This window comes from Cottoperca gobio, chromosome 4 (genome assembly GCF_900634415.1).
Source record: "Cottoperca gobio chromosome 4, fCotGob3.1, whole genome shotgun sequence".
Lineage (NCBI taxonomy): Eukaryota > Metazoa > Chordata > Actinopteri > Perciformes > Bovichtidae > Cottoperca > Cottoperca gobio.
This window is the reverse complement of record NC_041358.1, coordinates 12,551,696-12,567,226: the sequence shown is the minus strand read 5'-3', so window position 1 is coordinate 12,567,226 and position 15,531 is coordinate 12,551,696. Positions and strand designations below refer to the sequence as shown.

General features: G+C 40.6%; 1 protein-coding gene across 4 annotated transcripts; it reads left to right on the top strand.

Moving 5' to 3' along the window:
• The first annotated feature begins 570 nt into the window (after positions 1-570).
• On the top strand, positions 571-14,360 carry tmem125a (transmembrane protein 125a). Of its 4 annotated transcripts, none has more exons than XM_029428855.1 (4): positions 571-889; positions 6,684-7,208; positions 11,921-12,015; positions 12,336-14,360. In XM_029428855.1, exon 4 carries the CDS (start codon positions 12,354-12,356, stop codon positions 13,050-13,052), a length of 699 nt encoding a protein of 232 aa, XP_029284715.1. In that variant the 5' UTR covers positions 571-889; positions 6,684-7,208; positions 11,921-12,015; positions 12,336-12,353; the 3' UTR covers positions 13,053-14,360. The 4 variants fall into 4 exon arrangements, with proteins under 4 accessions (XP_029284715.1, XP_029284711.1, XP_029284713.1 ...); XM_029428851.1 differs by having other exon boundaries at positions 11,921-12,108; positions 12,333-14,360; XM_029428853.1 differs by lacking the exon at positions 6,684-7,208 and having other exon boundaries at positions 11,921-12,108; positions 12,333-14,360.
• The last annotated feature ends 1,171 nt before the right edge of the window (positions 14,361-15,531 follow it).

The following is a 15,531-nucleotide window of genomic DNA, read 5'->3' as shown; positions in this document are numbered from 1 at the left end:
TGAAGCTGTAGCACTCTGCAACTCATGTCCATGTCCATGGTGGTCAAATATTTTAAAAATGAGAATGTTAAAAAAATAATTCCATAATGTTAAATATCTTATTATATTATGAATATTGGCTGGAAACACAAAGGTTAAGTTGTTGAACACATACTTTTTTACCAGAAATGAAGAAATTAATATTACAAATAAAATTGAAAATACATTCTATTCAAATGTTTAGAAATGTAAGATTTTAGCACAACTGCTCAAACTCCATCTGTTGAAGAAGATCATGGCTAATTAGCCTGTGAAGTGACAAATAGCACACACCAAGATGATGCTATATTTCTAATCAATTCTGACTTTATTATTATCATATCAATCAATCAATGAGGACTATATGCGTTTTTTTATGAGCTTTCCAAAGAGACTGGATGGGTTAAACCATGTCTGCTTTATATAAAATAAAAAAATAAAAGCCTACAGCTCATCGGCTGATTTCACAATCACAGTGAGGCTTTTATACCCCGTGTCATGTGCTGCAGTTCCCCACGGGGACCCACGGCGGTGTGGAGGTCGAACCGCCGACTCTCTGTCCCCTCCCATTGGTGTCTCCTGCCGCCGTGCGCGGCCACACCTGCATTAAACGGGGAAAGTCCGTCCAGTGGAGAGGCAGAGAGACTGAAAGCTTCAGAGGAGCGGAGGCAGGAAGCGGATCACCTTGCAGCTCCCATCGCATTACTCTGTCTCGACACTTTGATCCGAAAATGGTGATGGCATAAAATGATTGGTGGTACTGAGACTTTGCAACCGCGGAGGACACAGGGTGGGAAATTAGGATTAAAGACGAAATCGATCGGCCCGATTCGAAATAGAAGAGACCGAGGGTGAGCAGCTGAGCGCGCAGGTAAGATAGGCTTCTGATCAACTAAATACAGAAAGACAGGAACTGCCCCGTTACAACTTTTTCTTCTCAAACACCTTTGACTTTTTTTTTATTTTGTTTTTCTTGATTTTCATTTCAAATGTATTTGAGGGTAGATTTTTCCACGAATATCCACGTTTCGCCTACTTCCCTATGAAAACAACACTTGTGTGACTTGCTGATATACAATAAAAACAATGTCATTAGACGTTACTGTAGCATACTATTTAAAATTGTTTCTAAAATGTGTTATTTACCTACAATTAATTACCTACAGTCTCGTATGTGTTGGTGTCGATCCATTCTGTTCTTCTGTTGTCTTCTGTAATCAAAGGTTAACAGTAACAATTAATATTTTTATTTTATTTTATCTTTATTTACTTTATAATAGACTGATGATTTATTTATTTTTCATGTGGTATTATTAGTTTTCTTGTTACGTTTTATTTTTACCTATGTCATGCCCCATCATCTTCAAAGTCTTTCCAAGTTTTGAGATGAAAAGCCAACTCTGTAGTTTGGGAGGACCTGCTGGAAGGCTCATACAATAAAAGGGCTATTGATAATAGTGTCAAACACAAAAGCCATGTTTTACTCACCAATCACTGCCTGTGTAATGTTCTTTCCTGCAACTAGATATTAAATCATTATAAAGTTAGCAATAACCTCTAAACACATTTTTAATCAATTGAATTGAGTCTTCTAAGAGAGAGTTATATGAATGATAAGAATCTATGGTGAAACGTTTATCCCAGTTGCAACATTGTGTATGTGTATGAATGAATTACAAATTATATTTCCATTCAAAACAAGTAAGTAAAGCATGTTGACATTGTATCACACCCTAACCTTTGCACCAGTGGCATGGCCCACAGTTATCAATGCACATAATAGTGTGTAGCACTGCAGATCATCAATTCATAGGGTTACTGTCATTTACTCGGAGGTCAGTTTTGCTGCATTGTGGAAAATTCATAAACCACAGGGATAGGAAGTGTTGTCGATGCTGTATTCAAGTTATAGCCATTAGAATAGATCAATATGCTGTCCATGCATGACCCCCTTGCGCCACTTTGCTCATATAGATCTGTTGTAACTAATCTAAAGACCAAAGATTAATCATGACAGGTCATCTGAAGGATGCGGGCACCTCCCTACACCTAATATATTTTACAGATCCAACGCTAAAAGCAACTACAAGGGACTTTCGGTTTCTGTGGATTTTAACCCTGTGGACATAAGTGGTAGTGTTTTCCATGAGCACCACTGCCTCTGTAATAACGATCTTGATCTGGCTAGCACATGCATTTGTTTTGGAAGCAAGTAAGACACATGCCTGATGCATGTTGATCATCATGCTCAAAGTCACAGAAAGACCTTCAGTTAGCAGTTGTATCGAGTTGACCGGTCCAGGATATGTTGCTGCCGATAAATAAATATTTATAAATAAATAAAATAGACATATTACAGTTACCAGTCTAGGAGGAAGAGGGCCAATTCGGTTCGATTTTGAATCCTGCAATTCTCTCCATCTGTTGAATGACAGAACAAAGTTGACTTGTTTCCCGCCGTGTTATATCACTGTCCATAAAGCTTTTTGTTGTTGTTTGGCCAATTATTTTCTTCTTCTCTTAGCTGATCCTGTAGTATCAGCCATAACCACAAAATATAACGTAAAAAATAAAATGTCTCTGAAAATAAAATCTCCTCCTGCTTTCTTTTAACTGGCTAACATACTAAGGACCTTTGCCTGTGACCATGTAAACATAGCCTCTTCCGGTCTACGTGCTGTAAATTGTTTCACCTGATGTTGCGGACCCGGTGACAGGCATTAAGAATAACTATTTAGAAATAGGCAATCTTTTTGCTGATGATCTTGTTTGCTTTTGAGGCATCCATATTAAATTGAGACTGTTTCATAACCAGTTAAAAACTGGTTTACTTTAAAAAGTCAGGCCCAACATGTGATAGACTTGATTAGAAAAGAGCCTTGAGTCAACACTGGATGAAAGAACAGGAGGAAAGAGTTATATGAGAGCTCTGTATAGGTGAGGCGTGTGTGTGTGTGTGTGTGTGTGTGTGTGCGTGTGTGTGTGTGTGTGTGTGTGTGTGTGTGTGTGTGTGTGTGTGACATGGATGCCAGACAAAGAGTAGGACAGAATCTTAAATATTCCTGCGAGGCATTTTGTTTCACAGTCAGCAGATACAGAGTCAGGCATGTAGTGTGTTGTCAACAGCAGCTGTACTGACTGTCCACCAATAATAAAATAGATAGATAGATAGATAGATAGATAGATAGATAGATAGATAGATAGATAGATAGATAGATAGATAGATAGATACTTTATTCATCCCGAGGGATACTGGATTTAGGCATCCAGTAGCTTAAAAGACATTATACATTATACATGTATTAACATTACACCCCCCCTCCCTCCATTAAAAAGTAAGTACAAATACAATTTAAAATAAGCGATAAAGGCTGTACATTATAAATACAAATGTAAAAATACAGACTGTTATAAATAATTGCAAAAGTTGGAATCCCCCGGCCATCACCAAGAGGAGTTGTACAGTCTTATGGCCAAGGGGACAAAAGAGTTATTGAGCCTGTCTGTGGAGCAGGACAGGGACAGCAGTCTGCCACTGAACAAGCTCCTCTGCCGGGTGAGTGTGCTGTGCAGAGGGTGGTGGGCGTTGTCCAGGATTGTTATTGTTATTAAAATGTTTCCGCCTGTAAGCGTAATCAACTCAAATCAAGCAATTCAATATAGAGTTGTTGAAGGATACATACACATGTTTGTGTCTCTCTCAAAGTTCTAATCATAACACGCAAAATCTTTCATGACAAGACTCGCTATGTGAGGCTTTCCTGTGCTAAATGCTAACAGTAGTATGCTAACAATGCATTGACAAGGCTATGCTGATGTTAAGCAGGTATAATGTTGAACATTTTCACTATCTTAGTTTAGCTTGTGAGCATGCTAACATTTGCTCATTAGCACAGAGTACAGCTGAGGCTGATGTGATGCAAAAGTATTTTAGTTTTGCAGGTTATTTGGTTTTGACTATTTATTAGCCAGGACTAGTTGCTAGGCAACCCGCAAGTTACAGGTCTATGCCAAGTAATAGTCTGGCACATACAAAGGAGAAACAAGGGTTAATTACTGAGCTATAGAGGGGCTGGTAGGAGGATTTTGTTACCTTTGGAGAGAGCCAAGTTAGATGTTACCCATCCCCCCCACCCATTCCAGTCTTCATGCTAAGCTAAGCTAATTGCTTGCTTATTAACTCTCAACGAGAAAGCAAATAAGTGTATCTCCCAAAAGATCACCAAAAGTATTGCAAACTATCCTGTAGGGAACATGAATGTATGTACAAAATTTCTTTGCAACAACCTCATGGTGGCGCTACAGAAGGAAACGGGATCAGCAAAGTCAGTAGGAATCATTAATAACATAAAGGTCTGTAAACAATTTTGTGACAAAGAAACATAACCATCAGTTTCTTAATCTAAGTTATAAGGTGCTGCTGCAGCGAGGAGACGTCCCTTCAGGAACAAACAAATAAAACAGACAGCCAGACATTGACCCAGCCATCTCATTCATTACAATCATTATCGCTGGACGGCCTATATCAAATTAGAATATGCTGAATATCACCTCTGAACCCACAAGAGGAATTGAGAAGGGTTAAAAAAACAAAGACTGAAGAAAAAAAGAAGAGAAGGTAGCCTCTTTCCCACCGTCAGCAGGAGTGAAGCAGAAGGGGACCAGCATGTTAATTGATGATTTGATTAGCGTTTTAATATTGCAGCTGTGCACGACAGAGGAGAGCAACATGCTGTCACTCCTCCGATGCAGAGACAGACACAGCTTAGTCATTATGCACGTCATTCAGTTAATTTCCCCCAACTTACCAAAAAAAGAGAAATGCTTTAGTTTGGTAATGGAGACTATATGACGGAAGCAGAAATCAAGCCATTTTGAGTTTTTAAAAGCCCCATTTGGCTCCTGCAGTAGTAAAGGGGCTGAATGGTGCTCACAGCCTGTGCTAAACTGAACTAGACTGGGCTGGGCTACATTTTTGTCAACAGCACCACTGAGAGGAGGAAGCTCCTTTCAAAAAGGGGGAAATGCCATATGTCTTATTAGATAACAACAACAATGCACTTTCATGAATCATGTTTTGATTATCTGGGCTTATAGTGTTAATATGTGTTTTTTTATGTTTGGTTTTAATACTGAGAAATTATTTAGGTTGATAAATAGGTGGATTTCTAATGCCAGTGATTAATGGCTGATTAATGGATACACAATGGAATGAGGGAATAATGACACCACAATCTCTTAGAAAAAACAATGTAAACACCACAGCATGAAAACGGGTGCAGAACTCTATGCATATGGATGTGCCCCACAGGGCCATTGAGGTAGTCAGCATTACCTGAAGCCATAGGGGGATCTGTGGCAAAAAGAAGTAATCCCCCCGACCCTATGCACACATCTCTCTCTCCGACACCAAAATGAAAGAGACAGCAAACGGGAGAGAGATAAGAAGTAAGCCAGATAAAGGAGCATCGGTGGTGAGACAGAGAAGGAGAGGAGAGGTAGAACACAATAAGGAAGGTGTGGAAGGCTGGGAGATAAGGAAGGATTGGAGGGAAAACAGATGGAGATGAGTGTGTGTGTGTTGGTGTGTCTGTGGATAAAGTGTCGGGGGTACAGGTCTTGGCTGGTCGTGCCAAGACCTATTCGGGGTCGGGGTGATGCTGTGCCATAAGCTGAGAAATGAGCTCACTCAGAAAGGGTGGAATTAAACCATCTGAGAGGAGCCAGAGAGGGAGAGGGAGACTTTAAACAGGAGGGGTCTGTTTAAAATCTCCAGAAATGTCAATGACCGTTAAGACTAACAGTCTACAACCAAGCTGGTGTGCAGCATGCTAATGTGCTCACAATGACAATACCGGTGAAAGTATAATGCTTACCTTGTTAATCATGTTAGTTTAACGCGTTAGCATGCTAATATCTACATTTAGTATTAAAAATAATTGTAACCTATGGTACTTAATGAAGAGTCAGATGATAGCCAGAGAAGCACTGAGAAGATAACCCGCCCTGAGAAGCACATTAATGTTGTTAGTCCCATAGTGGTCCAATCATTTTACTTAAAACCACAGTGGTGATAAAGCAAAAGTTAGGGAATCATTAATGTCAGTTTGTTACATCCTCTGTGAACCATGAATATTTGCACAACATATTGTGCCAATCAATCAAGTAGATGTTGAGTGTGAATGTTTACTGGATAAGTTAAGAATTTGACCTGCTGGTGGTGCTTGATGAAAAGTCAGGGGGTCATCAGAGTCAATAGGAACCATCCTCTGGGGACCATGGATGTCTGCACAAAATTTCATGACAATCCATCCAATAGATGTTGAATGATTTCACTCTTGGCCGAAGTGGTGGACCGACCCACCAATATGGCTGTTTCTAGAGCCATGCTGCTGTCTTCAAGTGGCTTTCATTTTGATTTGGCTTGAAATTCCGACCATACAAGAGACACGATGTTAAACTTACATCTGTTTCTAGAGATTAAGCATCTTTGAGAATTGAACAAAGTGATGCAGTTGGTGTTGGAGGGATATAAGCTGTAACTCATTGGCAGAACAAGGGAGGACTAAGGGAGTAAACCCTGCTAAGGCGAACCATAGGGGTGAGTTTACAGTAAAGTATGTGCAGCTGATGTGAAGGTCTTTATTTCTCTCTTTCTATCTTAGGTTTTCCCTCGTGATCCCTGACAGTGTGAGGACACTGACACAGCCTTTGTCTCCTCACTGTTTCCGGAGAGAGTGAGGCTCCCTGGGTGCCTCTGCTGTCTATTGTAACTGTAAAGAAGAAAGAAAGATCCAGCTTGTCTGTAAATTCACATTCAGCATAATTTCTCTTTGCCAGCCACATTTGCAACCCAAAGAACAGCAGTGAAGTCTCAGCACTATCCCTAGCCTAGAGCCTATCCCTCCATCCTTAGCCCCCTCTCCTCTAACCCCCTTATCCATATCCCTCAGCCCCTTCCCTCTCTCCAACCCCGGCTTCAGCCTCAGCCTGTGCCCCATTCGAGTCCCAGATGACAGCTGAGAAACATCCGTTACCCTCCCACTCCACACGAGTCTTCTTTCCTCTCCCTCCAGCCCCCGTGGCGCTTGGCACCAATGCCCATCACAGAGACAGATGGAGCCAACCCTGACCCCTCTCTTCGCCCGTGGGGACGCCAAGAGAATCAACGCCTGACTAGAGGAGAGGGGGTGAGTGTGGGGGGGACAGGAAGGATAGAGGAGGAGAGTATTGCTTTGTCACCACGGCAACACATCGCCCAGTCTCCCATGGACGCCCTTTCAGCCCAACCTGAGGCCCTCGGATAAAAACACACACAGCGGGAAATTCAGCAGCAGGACCAGAAAGACCCTTTGTGTCATTCATTCTCCTGACTAAACATCCCACCTGAGTCCCTGCAATTTGTACAAGAAACAAGATTTAGGCTACTCCACTTTCGCTGGATGTTGTTGCCATCTTCTAACCTACTCTGCTGACCACTATTCTGATTAGCATATAATGCCAGACTGTCAATTGTAAAAGAACCACACAATAATAAAATTAGATACTAATGGGCAGTGAAATGAATTCAGCGGGCTGACATAACAGAGGGGGGAATACCGGAGTCCCAGTGCTTCCCAGGTAATTGGAGTGCAGTAACGTGCTGTTTTACTCCAAAGCACAGCTCCTCTGGTGATCTTGCAGGCTGAATACTCAGAGGAGGCAGAAAGAGAAAAAGAAAGATGTCTAAGGTTTTTGATTGTCTTTGCAATTTTTCATCATTACTCTTAGTGCATTAGCATAACAGAGAATGTTTGGACTAGTCTGTCTGCAGTCATTTTCGTTCCGACGTCATGGCTGAGCGGCCAGGACGCACTTATCATCGCTGTCAATTAAAAGAAACGCATTTAGGATTTTCTTCAGATAATCAGGTATCTGTTTCAAATAAATTGTGATAATGATCACTGGTGCAGCTCTCTATAGCCTCAGATACTTCAGACAATGAAATACACTGATATAACTGTTTTTTGATGAGCTGTCATATTCATCGGAGTTTCCCTTTGATTTTTCAGGAGTTTTGGTTGTCAATCCAAAACTCCGTAATTGGGCCAAATGAAAAGATGAAGTGGATCATCAATAATACGTATTTTAGTCTTTTTTACTTTATTGTTACAGTCGGATACAGTGGCACATCGGCGGATCAGTATTTTATGAATATGCAAACAGCATGGGAGTTGTGTGAAAATGTACAGCTGAGGTGTGATGATCCATCGTTAGACATAATATACAGGAGGTTTTTAGTGCAAAGGTGTAGAGGACTCAAATGTTTCATTCCTGACTAAAGGCCCCTTTATAGTGTGGGACAACAACAATAGTCAAGGTTTATTGTGAGATGGGTCTAATAAAATCTTATTTGCAATCTGTTTCAGACTGTACGATATCAACTTTAGACATGTCAGGTTGTGCTATGAATGTATAGTGAATCGTAATGCTATGATCTAAATAGAGAAACATGTAAGAGCAGAGGCACGTCATCAGCTTGTGTCATCCATCTGCACAAGTACAGCTCAACAAGGTTTTCACGTTTGCCAGAGTACTACCAACTTCTTCTTTGTTTATGCCTTCTTTTTATGAGGTTTTGAAGTTTCTCAAAAGCTCCAAATTGTCCATCTTACAGTGCGATCTAAGAATACAAATTTGGATTAATGAGCGAAGATTTTGCCAATTTTCTCTCACAATTGTCATCCCACAGTCTTGCAGTGTGAAATGTGAAGTGGTCTTTAATTGACTTTAATTCAAGATGTACAGAACACTGTAGCACCTTGGAAAAACGTAGTTATGTGTTAAGTTGCGTAAATTGTTTGTGCCTCTGTACTCGTGTTCTTGTACTTAAAAGGAGGCCAGTGGAGAGTGAAGCGGTGAGTCAGTGCTTTCGTAAAGATATTTATGAGGCCAATATGACACGGCTGATATGACAGAGTCTAGGGGTCATAAAAGTGATAAAAGAGGAAAGGCAGACATAGTCCAGCGGTTCTGAGTGTGAGAAGCACAACATGGAGTAAGATATACTTGCGTCGTTAAAGGTTCGATTTCATCTTATGATCATTGTTGCGTGCATCGCCTCTTGCTCTATCACCCGGTCGTGTCCCTGCTTCACTTTACTGTGAGCTATCGAATGAAATAGAAAAATATTCTTTCATAAACTTTAACTGCATTAGGGAGGTGATATTTTCAACTTTAATAAGACAAAGAGGTGGATAGTGGTGGAGTATCACATATATTGTTTTTGTCACCTCAACCTCAGACACAAACACATACAGACACACACCTCAATTACTGTGCTATTTCTGTGGTGCTACATGTCAGTGACACTGAGCTCAAACCAGCTGGGATTAATTAGTGACTCAACAAGCACACAGAAACAGACACAGGCACACACACACACACGCATGCACTCACTCACACACACACACACACACACACACACACACACACACACACACACACACACACACACACACACACACACACACAGACAAATATCATCTCTGTATTTGTGTGAAATATACACAAGCACGTAAAAAGAGAATAAATACACATGCCAACACACATATGCACTTCACTTTTTACAACTCATTTACAAATGTTCACTCTTGCCAAACACACACACACACACACACACACACACACACACACACACACACACACACACACACACACACACACACACACACACACACACTATCATCCATCAGATACAGGATGTGAAAAGCTTCCAGAACAGCATGTTGCCAATATGCACCCCTCCTTCCCTGCTGTAATTACCTCACTCCTCATTTCACTCCTTGTATATGCACCTCAAATCTTCCCCTGTTACTGCTCCGCCTCAACACAAGGCAATACTTATCCACACTAATACGAAATGTGATCTTGCATTTAGTTTATAGTCTTTTCTAAACAGTTTTGATTAAATCTGATAGAAATGAGTTTCTGTCTTAGCATTTTAACTGCTTTCTAGATGTGCCACAGGTTTAAAAATAAAAATAAAACAACAACAAGATATTCTAGTCTAAATATGAGCTTATCTTTTGCTTGTACTGAGTGACATATTATTAATTTTTTTGCAGAACAGTGTTTGTGTTAGCGTAATCCACGGCCGGTAAGGGCAAGCTGTAAGTCCTGTCAATGTGCTGGGGCTCGTGTGCTTGTGCCGCGCACTGCTGACTTTGATGGAAATAAAGTCGCTGACAGGTTTTAAAAGACAAGCTGTCGGAAGCCATAACCTTGAGGATGTTTGTTTGTTTGTGTGTGCGTGTGCGTGTGTGTGTTTGTTTGTGCTGTATATGTTCATATGAATATGTTATGGGAGTGTGATGAGGTTACAAACTACAGTAGAAACTAAATATGCTGATGTAAGGTAAAGACTGAGAGAAGAAAGAAGGAGGAATAGCACTGAACATATTAGAAAATAATGACATTGGCAGATATAAAGACCCTTTAACAGATAAAAAACATATACAAACATTCATAATAGTTCAGTATAGATATTGCACACATTAGGGAAACAATAAGATTCAGTGGACTTAAGGTACTGGAGAGTTCAAAAGGGAGTATTCATTGAGTGAGCTATGTGGATGTGTGTTTGGAAAGATGAGAGAACAAAAATGTACTTTTGTGCTAGATGTTTGATTGTGTGTGTGTGTGTGTGTGTGTGTGTGTGTGTGTGTGTGTGTGTGTGTGTGTGTGTGTGTGTGTGTGTGTTTGTGTGTGTGGATGGGCATTGTTTACTTTATCGGCAGCTGATGCTTGTTTTATCCAGCTACCTCTGGGGTGGAAACTCATTAGCATAGTGATAATGAGAGATAGAAAAAGGTTACCAGTGTCAGCACACCACGTTTTTTTATACAGTCAAAACAGCAGGTTTGAATGTTCAAAGAAACTGTGTGTGTGTGTCCATCGTTGGTTTGATGGATTTTTATCCACCACGTACTGCAAAGATACACAAACTTAGAATTTAAAAAAGAGCAGCTTGACACCAAGCTGAATAGTACTGTTTCACTGAAATTACACCCAAAAGTGAAACCAGCAACACTTTTGGGTGTGGTCAAAAGGATGCTGAATTGCACCTCTGCATTTGTCCAAAAGCCTGTTATCCTGACAAATGCTAATTGTTCCAAAATTACACTCTACCTACAACAAACAGAAGTTCATATGGCTAATTATTATGCAGAATGAAACAAAGGCATGTCCCACCATACTATGCCTCTGATTGGCTTACCCTAATATTCTCACCCTCACCATAACCAATCTCGCTCCTCGTGCCTAAGCCTAACCAACCCAACCAACGAAGGCAACGAATATTGGCCGATCAGAGGCAGAATAGGGCGGGTCATTCCTTCGCCATAGTAGGGAAAATAAATATTGCCATCATTCTGCATTATAATTAGCCATTTGTGCTTCTGTTTGTTGCAGGGAAAGTGTATATTTTTGGAGCAATGAGCCTTTGGAACAATTGGCATTTGTTTTTCGGATAACAGGCTTTCAGACAAATGGGCTTTGGACTATTGGGGTTTTGGAATAATGGGCCTACGGAAAAATTTGTAGTCTCCATTTTTTAGCTAGCGAGCTTGCTTGCCATGTGCACTATATTATGTGACCAATTTAGCATTGTTTAAATGCATTACATCCTCTTGTTACATTTCAATAAAATGCAACACCAGCATGTTCCTACGTGAGAAATATTGATTTATATTTGCTAAATGTGTACGGAGCACTGAGCTAAACAACCTACCATGGGCATATATTTTATGTATTAGCAAAGTTATACAGCTACCTGTGGCAGACAGGGCAATTATGAACAAATATATATATATATGTATGGCAAGTGTAGAAACCCTGATGCATCTACCTTTGTCTTCTTCAGGTGACTGCTGCTGCCCTGCAAAACCAGACCAGATACTTTGCTTTGGATGTTAAAGCTGAAAGGAGGATGTGGACCGACCTCTGTATCCAGTTAGTGTGAGCTATAAGGATTTTCATCTACACAAGAGCTCGACACCTGAACTATAGAGGCCAGGGCGGATGAAACTACAATACACTGAGCTCTGTCAGGTGTTTTAGTACATTTGGTGCATTGCATTCATTTCCTCTGCATATATCCTGCCAACTCAAACCACTTCTGAGATGATCAGGATAATAAATGGAGTAACCCCATAAAACTTGTAATTTTCTGCTGGTCCTGACACACTTGTGGTGACTGTTGGTGAATGAAATAAGGACTGAAAGGATTATCAAGTGGATTCTGTTTAACCTGTTGTGGTGGCGACCTTATTTAGCAGGCTGGGAGTGGCATCAGGATGCCTGAACTGGACAACTTTACCCCCCTGAGGGGTCAGAGGGGACCTGAGTTGGGCCTAAATGGTCCAGCAGACCCACTTCGGATTCAGCACAGCATCCTGGATGAGCAGGTGGAGCTGTGGTGGTTCAGAGATCCTGGGAAGTCTCTGCTCTGCTACTGTGTGGCTGTACTTCTAATCCTGGGCTGCGGGCTGGGCGGCGTTGGCCTTCTCTCCACCACCACCAGCGTATCAAGCGAATGGCGACTCGGCGCAGGCACGGCCCTCTGCCTACTAGCCCTGGGGGTCCTGCTCAAACAACTGCTCAGCTCGGCCGTGCAGGACATGAATTGCGTCCGAAGCCGACAGCGGATCAACATGCTGAAAAGTGGTGGTTTATCGGACCTCCTTGTGGTTTCAATTACCGGGATGTCACTGTTAATTTGTGGAGGTGTTCTACTACACCTTGCCCTAGCTAACCACATGCCTAAGCCTGGCCAAGCCCTTAATGACATGTACATCTCTGGAGTGGTTTTGCTAGCTGTAGGGGGAGCTGCAGTTGTGGGTGTTGGAATATACTCTGTTGTGGTCATACTGCTTGAGAGGACAAGGCACGGACGAAGGTTGGTGGACCGGCTTTTGAATATCTTCACTGTTTCTGGACACATGGACCGTCATGCTCGCAGGGAGACTACCTCCAGTCTGGCTAATCTCATATGAGACTTAACCACACCCTAAGACTGTGTATTTGGCGCCTTGTTCTTTATGTCAGAACATTTAGCCTCAACTAAATTAGAGCAGACCTGCTCAAATATTACAAGAAATCTAATTAAAACAAGATTCATCTCTTACATGCTTCAGCTTTGTCACTAGCTGTTTAGACTGTGTATGAGGCTAAAATATCAGAATTTGTAATATCTTCTTGTTGAATATGTTCGCAATAAGCAATCAAATCTCAGTCAAATAGCCAGGGTGAAAGGATTGAAGAGTAAACAAATGTTCCGTAAAACTCCATTCACATAGGATAAATGTCAAAATGTTGGTGCCTGTGGCAGTTTTGCAGAGGCAGTGTTAGAATGCAGGACACCAACACAAAAGCATGGAAAATAAATGTTTTTAAAGTTCACTCAAGTGATATTTATCGTGATTCCATGAAATGAAAAGCACATATAAACACTTTTGAAACTAAAGGGAGAAGTATTGGCTCACTAACAGAAGTGAGATCTTTTTATGTTATTGTTATCGGGTTGGTGCAGCAGTCTGGAATTGAACACGAAGGACTGTGGTGGCAGTATAGACTGCAATAATGAGTCAGTTGGTTTGTATAAGCTCTTCTCTGGGCTATTATAGGGCTACAGCAGATGAAGAAACAGAATCCTAGTCAAAGTTGACACAAGGTAGTGGTTAAAGGGGTCATCTACAAATTGAACTGTCGCACATTTAAGATAATGTACCTGTTATAAACATGTATTCTGTCAAAGTGTTCACACACCTGACCGCAATATGCTCAATTATTGTAAGAAAACAGATAAGAGCACCAGCTCATGGGCTAAAATGAAATTGGAAGATGCAGAATGAGTGATAGATAGGACAACATAAACATGAAAACACATTTATTTTGCATCGCCTTGACTCTGTTCATGTTCTCGTAAAGTTATGAAGATATTCAGCTGATAAATTTGAGCGATTTGAGGATGGTCAATTGCTCAGTAAGGCTAAACTCTGGCTAATTGGAATGACTTCTTCCAATGATCTAGTTTCTTTTATCAGTTAAATTATAATTTAACATAATACATGCAGTGTTTGTGGTCGAAACTTCACTTTAAAATGTGTCTGCCTGTAGCCTACACAATGATACAAGACAACATGATTGTTGGAGAATTGTCACAGCACTTGAGAATGTATGGATAATTTCTTTTTTCGTGCATCAACACTGTATTGTCTTGACTGTTAATCTTGAAGCACCTTGTGTTCCTTAAATCTGCTTTATCTATATTTTTGATATTAACACTGAATCAAATTAGGCTACTCTGTGTAATGTATCATTATTATTCATTGAGCTGAAGACATGGAGATTCACCAATCTCTTCAGTTCTGATTTTAGTCTCTTATCTCATTGTTTTTATTATGGTTGAGTCTCAGTGCTTTTATCAATCCTTGTTGGTAACATAAAGCCATAAAGCAATGATAAATCCCATGGTACACCACCTTGACACCACCAACAGGAGAACAACAAAGTGGCTGATGAACTAGCATCTTGCTAGCTAAGGAGCCCCTTTTTTTCCTGAGGAGTTGGTGGCTACATATCAGAGCTAAAGAGACAATAAATAGCTACTGGACTTACATTTATCAGAAACTGAACTCTATATAAATGCCAATGTGTCCACTGAATGTATGAGTAGGGAATGACAGAGGTCCATAAAGACAGTTTGGACATGTCATTGTCAACGCTTTGTTATTTAAAAAAGAAGTGTTACTAACGAATCGCAGATTCATGTGGCTGCTTGCAAGCAGCGGACAGTCATTAATCAAAGAAAGGAAATAAATGTATTTCCCAAAGCATTTAACTATTTAAAGAAGTGGTATTTTCAAATAATCTGCAGGGGGGGGGGCAAGATAAACGGCGTACCTGGTAAATAGTAAGCCTACAAACTATCTAGCTAGTGAGCTAATTAATACAAGCTAGCTAGCGAGCTAACCAGCTACAGTAGTTAGCCCCCTCGTGGCTAAAAAGTCCTTAACACAGCTTTAATCAACTGCAAAATGAAGGATTGTTGTAATCTAGCTATGACAAAGTTATGTATTTCTACCGATTTTATGACATATGTTCAAGACAGTGGGATCCTTATACAAGATGGTTTTGGAAATCTGAAACCAGGGCTATGTTAATAGAAAGAGGAACAGGATGAGTCGGCAGCAAGATTCATTTGACTCTAATGATTGGTATGCTTTAGTGAGAGTACTTACATGTATTTAAACCCCTGAAGCACTTAGGTGAAAGATAGGAGGGTTCATTATTTCGATGTGGCTCAAGTTGAAGAATTTCACTACATTTTTTAAAATATGATTCTTGGTTTACAACAAAATGTCTTCAAAGCATGTGGCTGCAGTTTGGGGGTGACAGTGGTCCCAGTAGGCTACTTCTGATTTATTAGATGTATTATTGGTTCAGCTAATCATCAGATCGTTATAATTCTTC

What these genes read in the sequence shown, in the direction of transcription:
- tmem125a (XM_029428853.1), top strand. Translation starts at nt 12,079, where the DNA reads ATGAAACTACAATACACTGAGCTCTGTCAG. An exon ending in AATACACTGAGCTCTGTCAG is followed by an intron (nt 12,109 to 12,332) that starts GTGTTTTAGTAC and finishes GACCTTATTTAG; the next exon opens with CAGGCTGGGAGTGGCATCAG.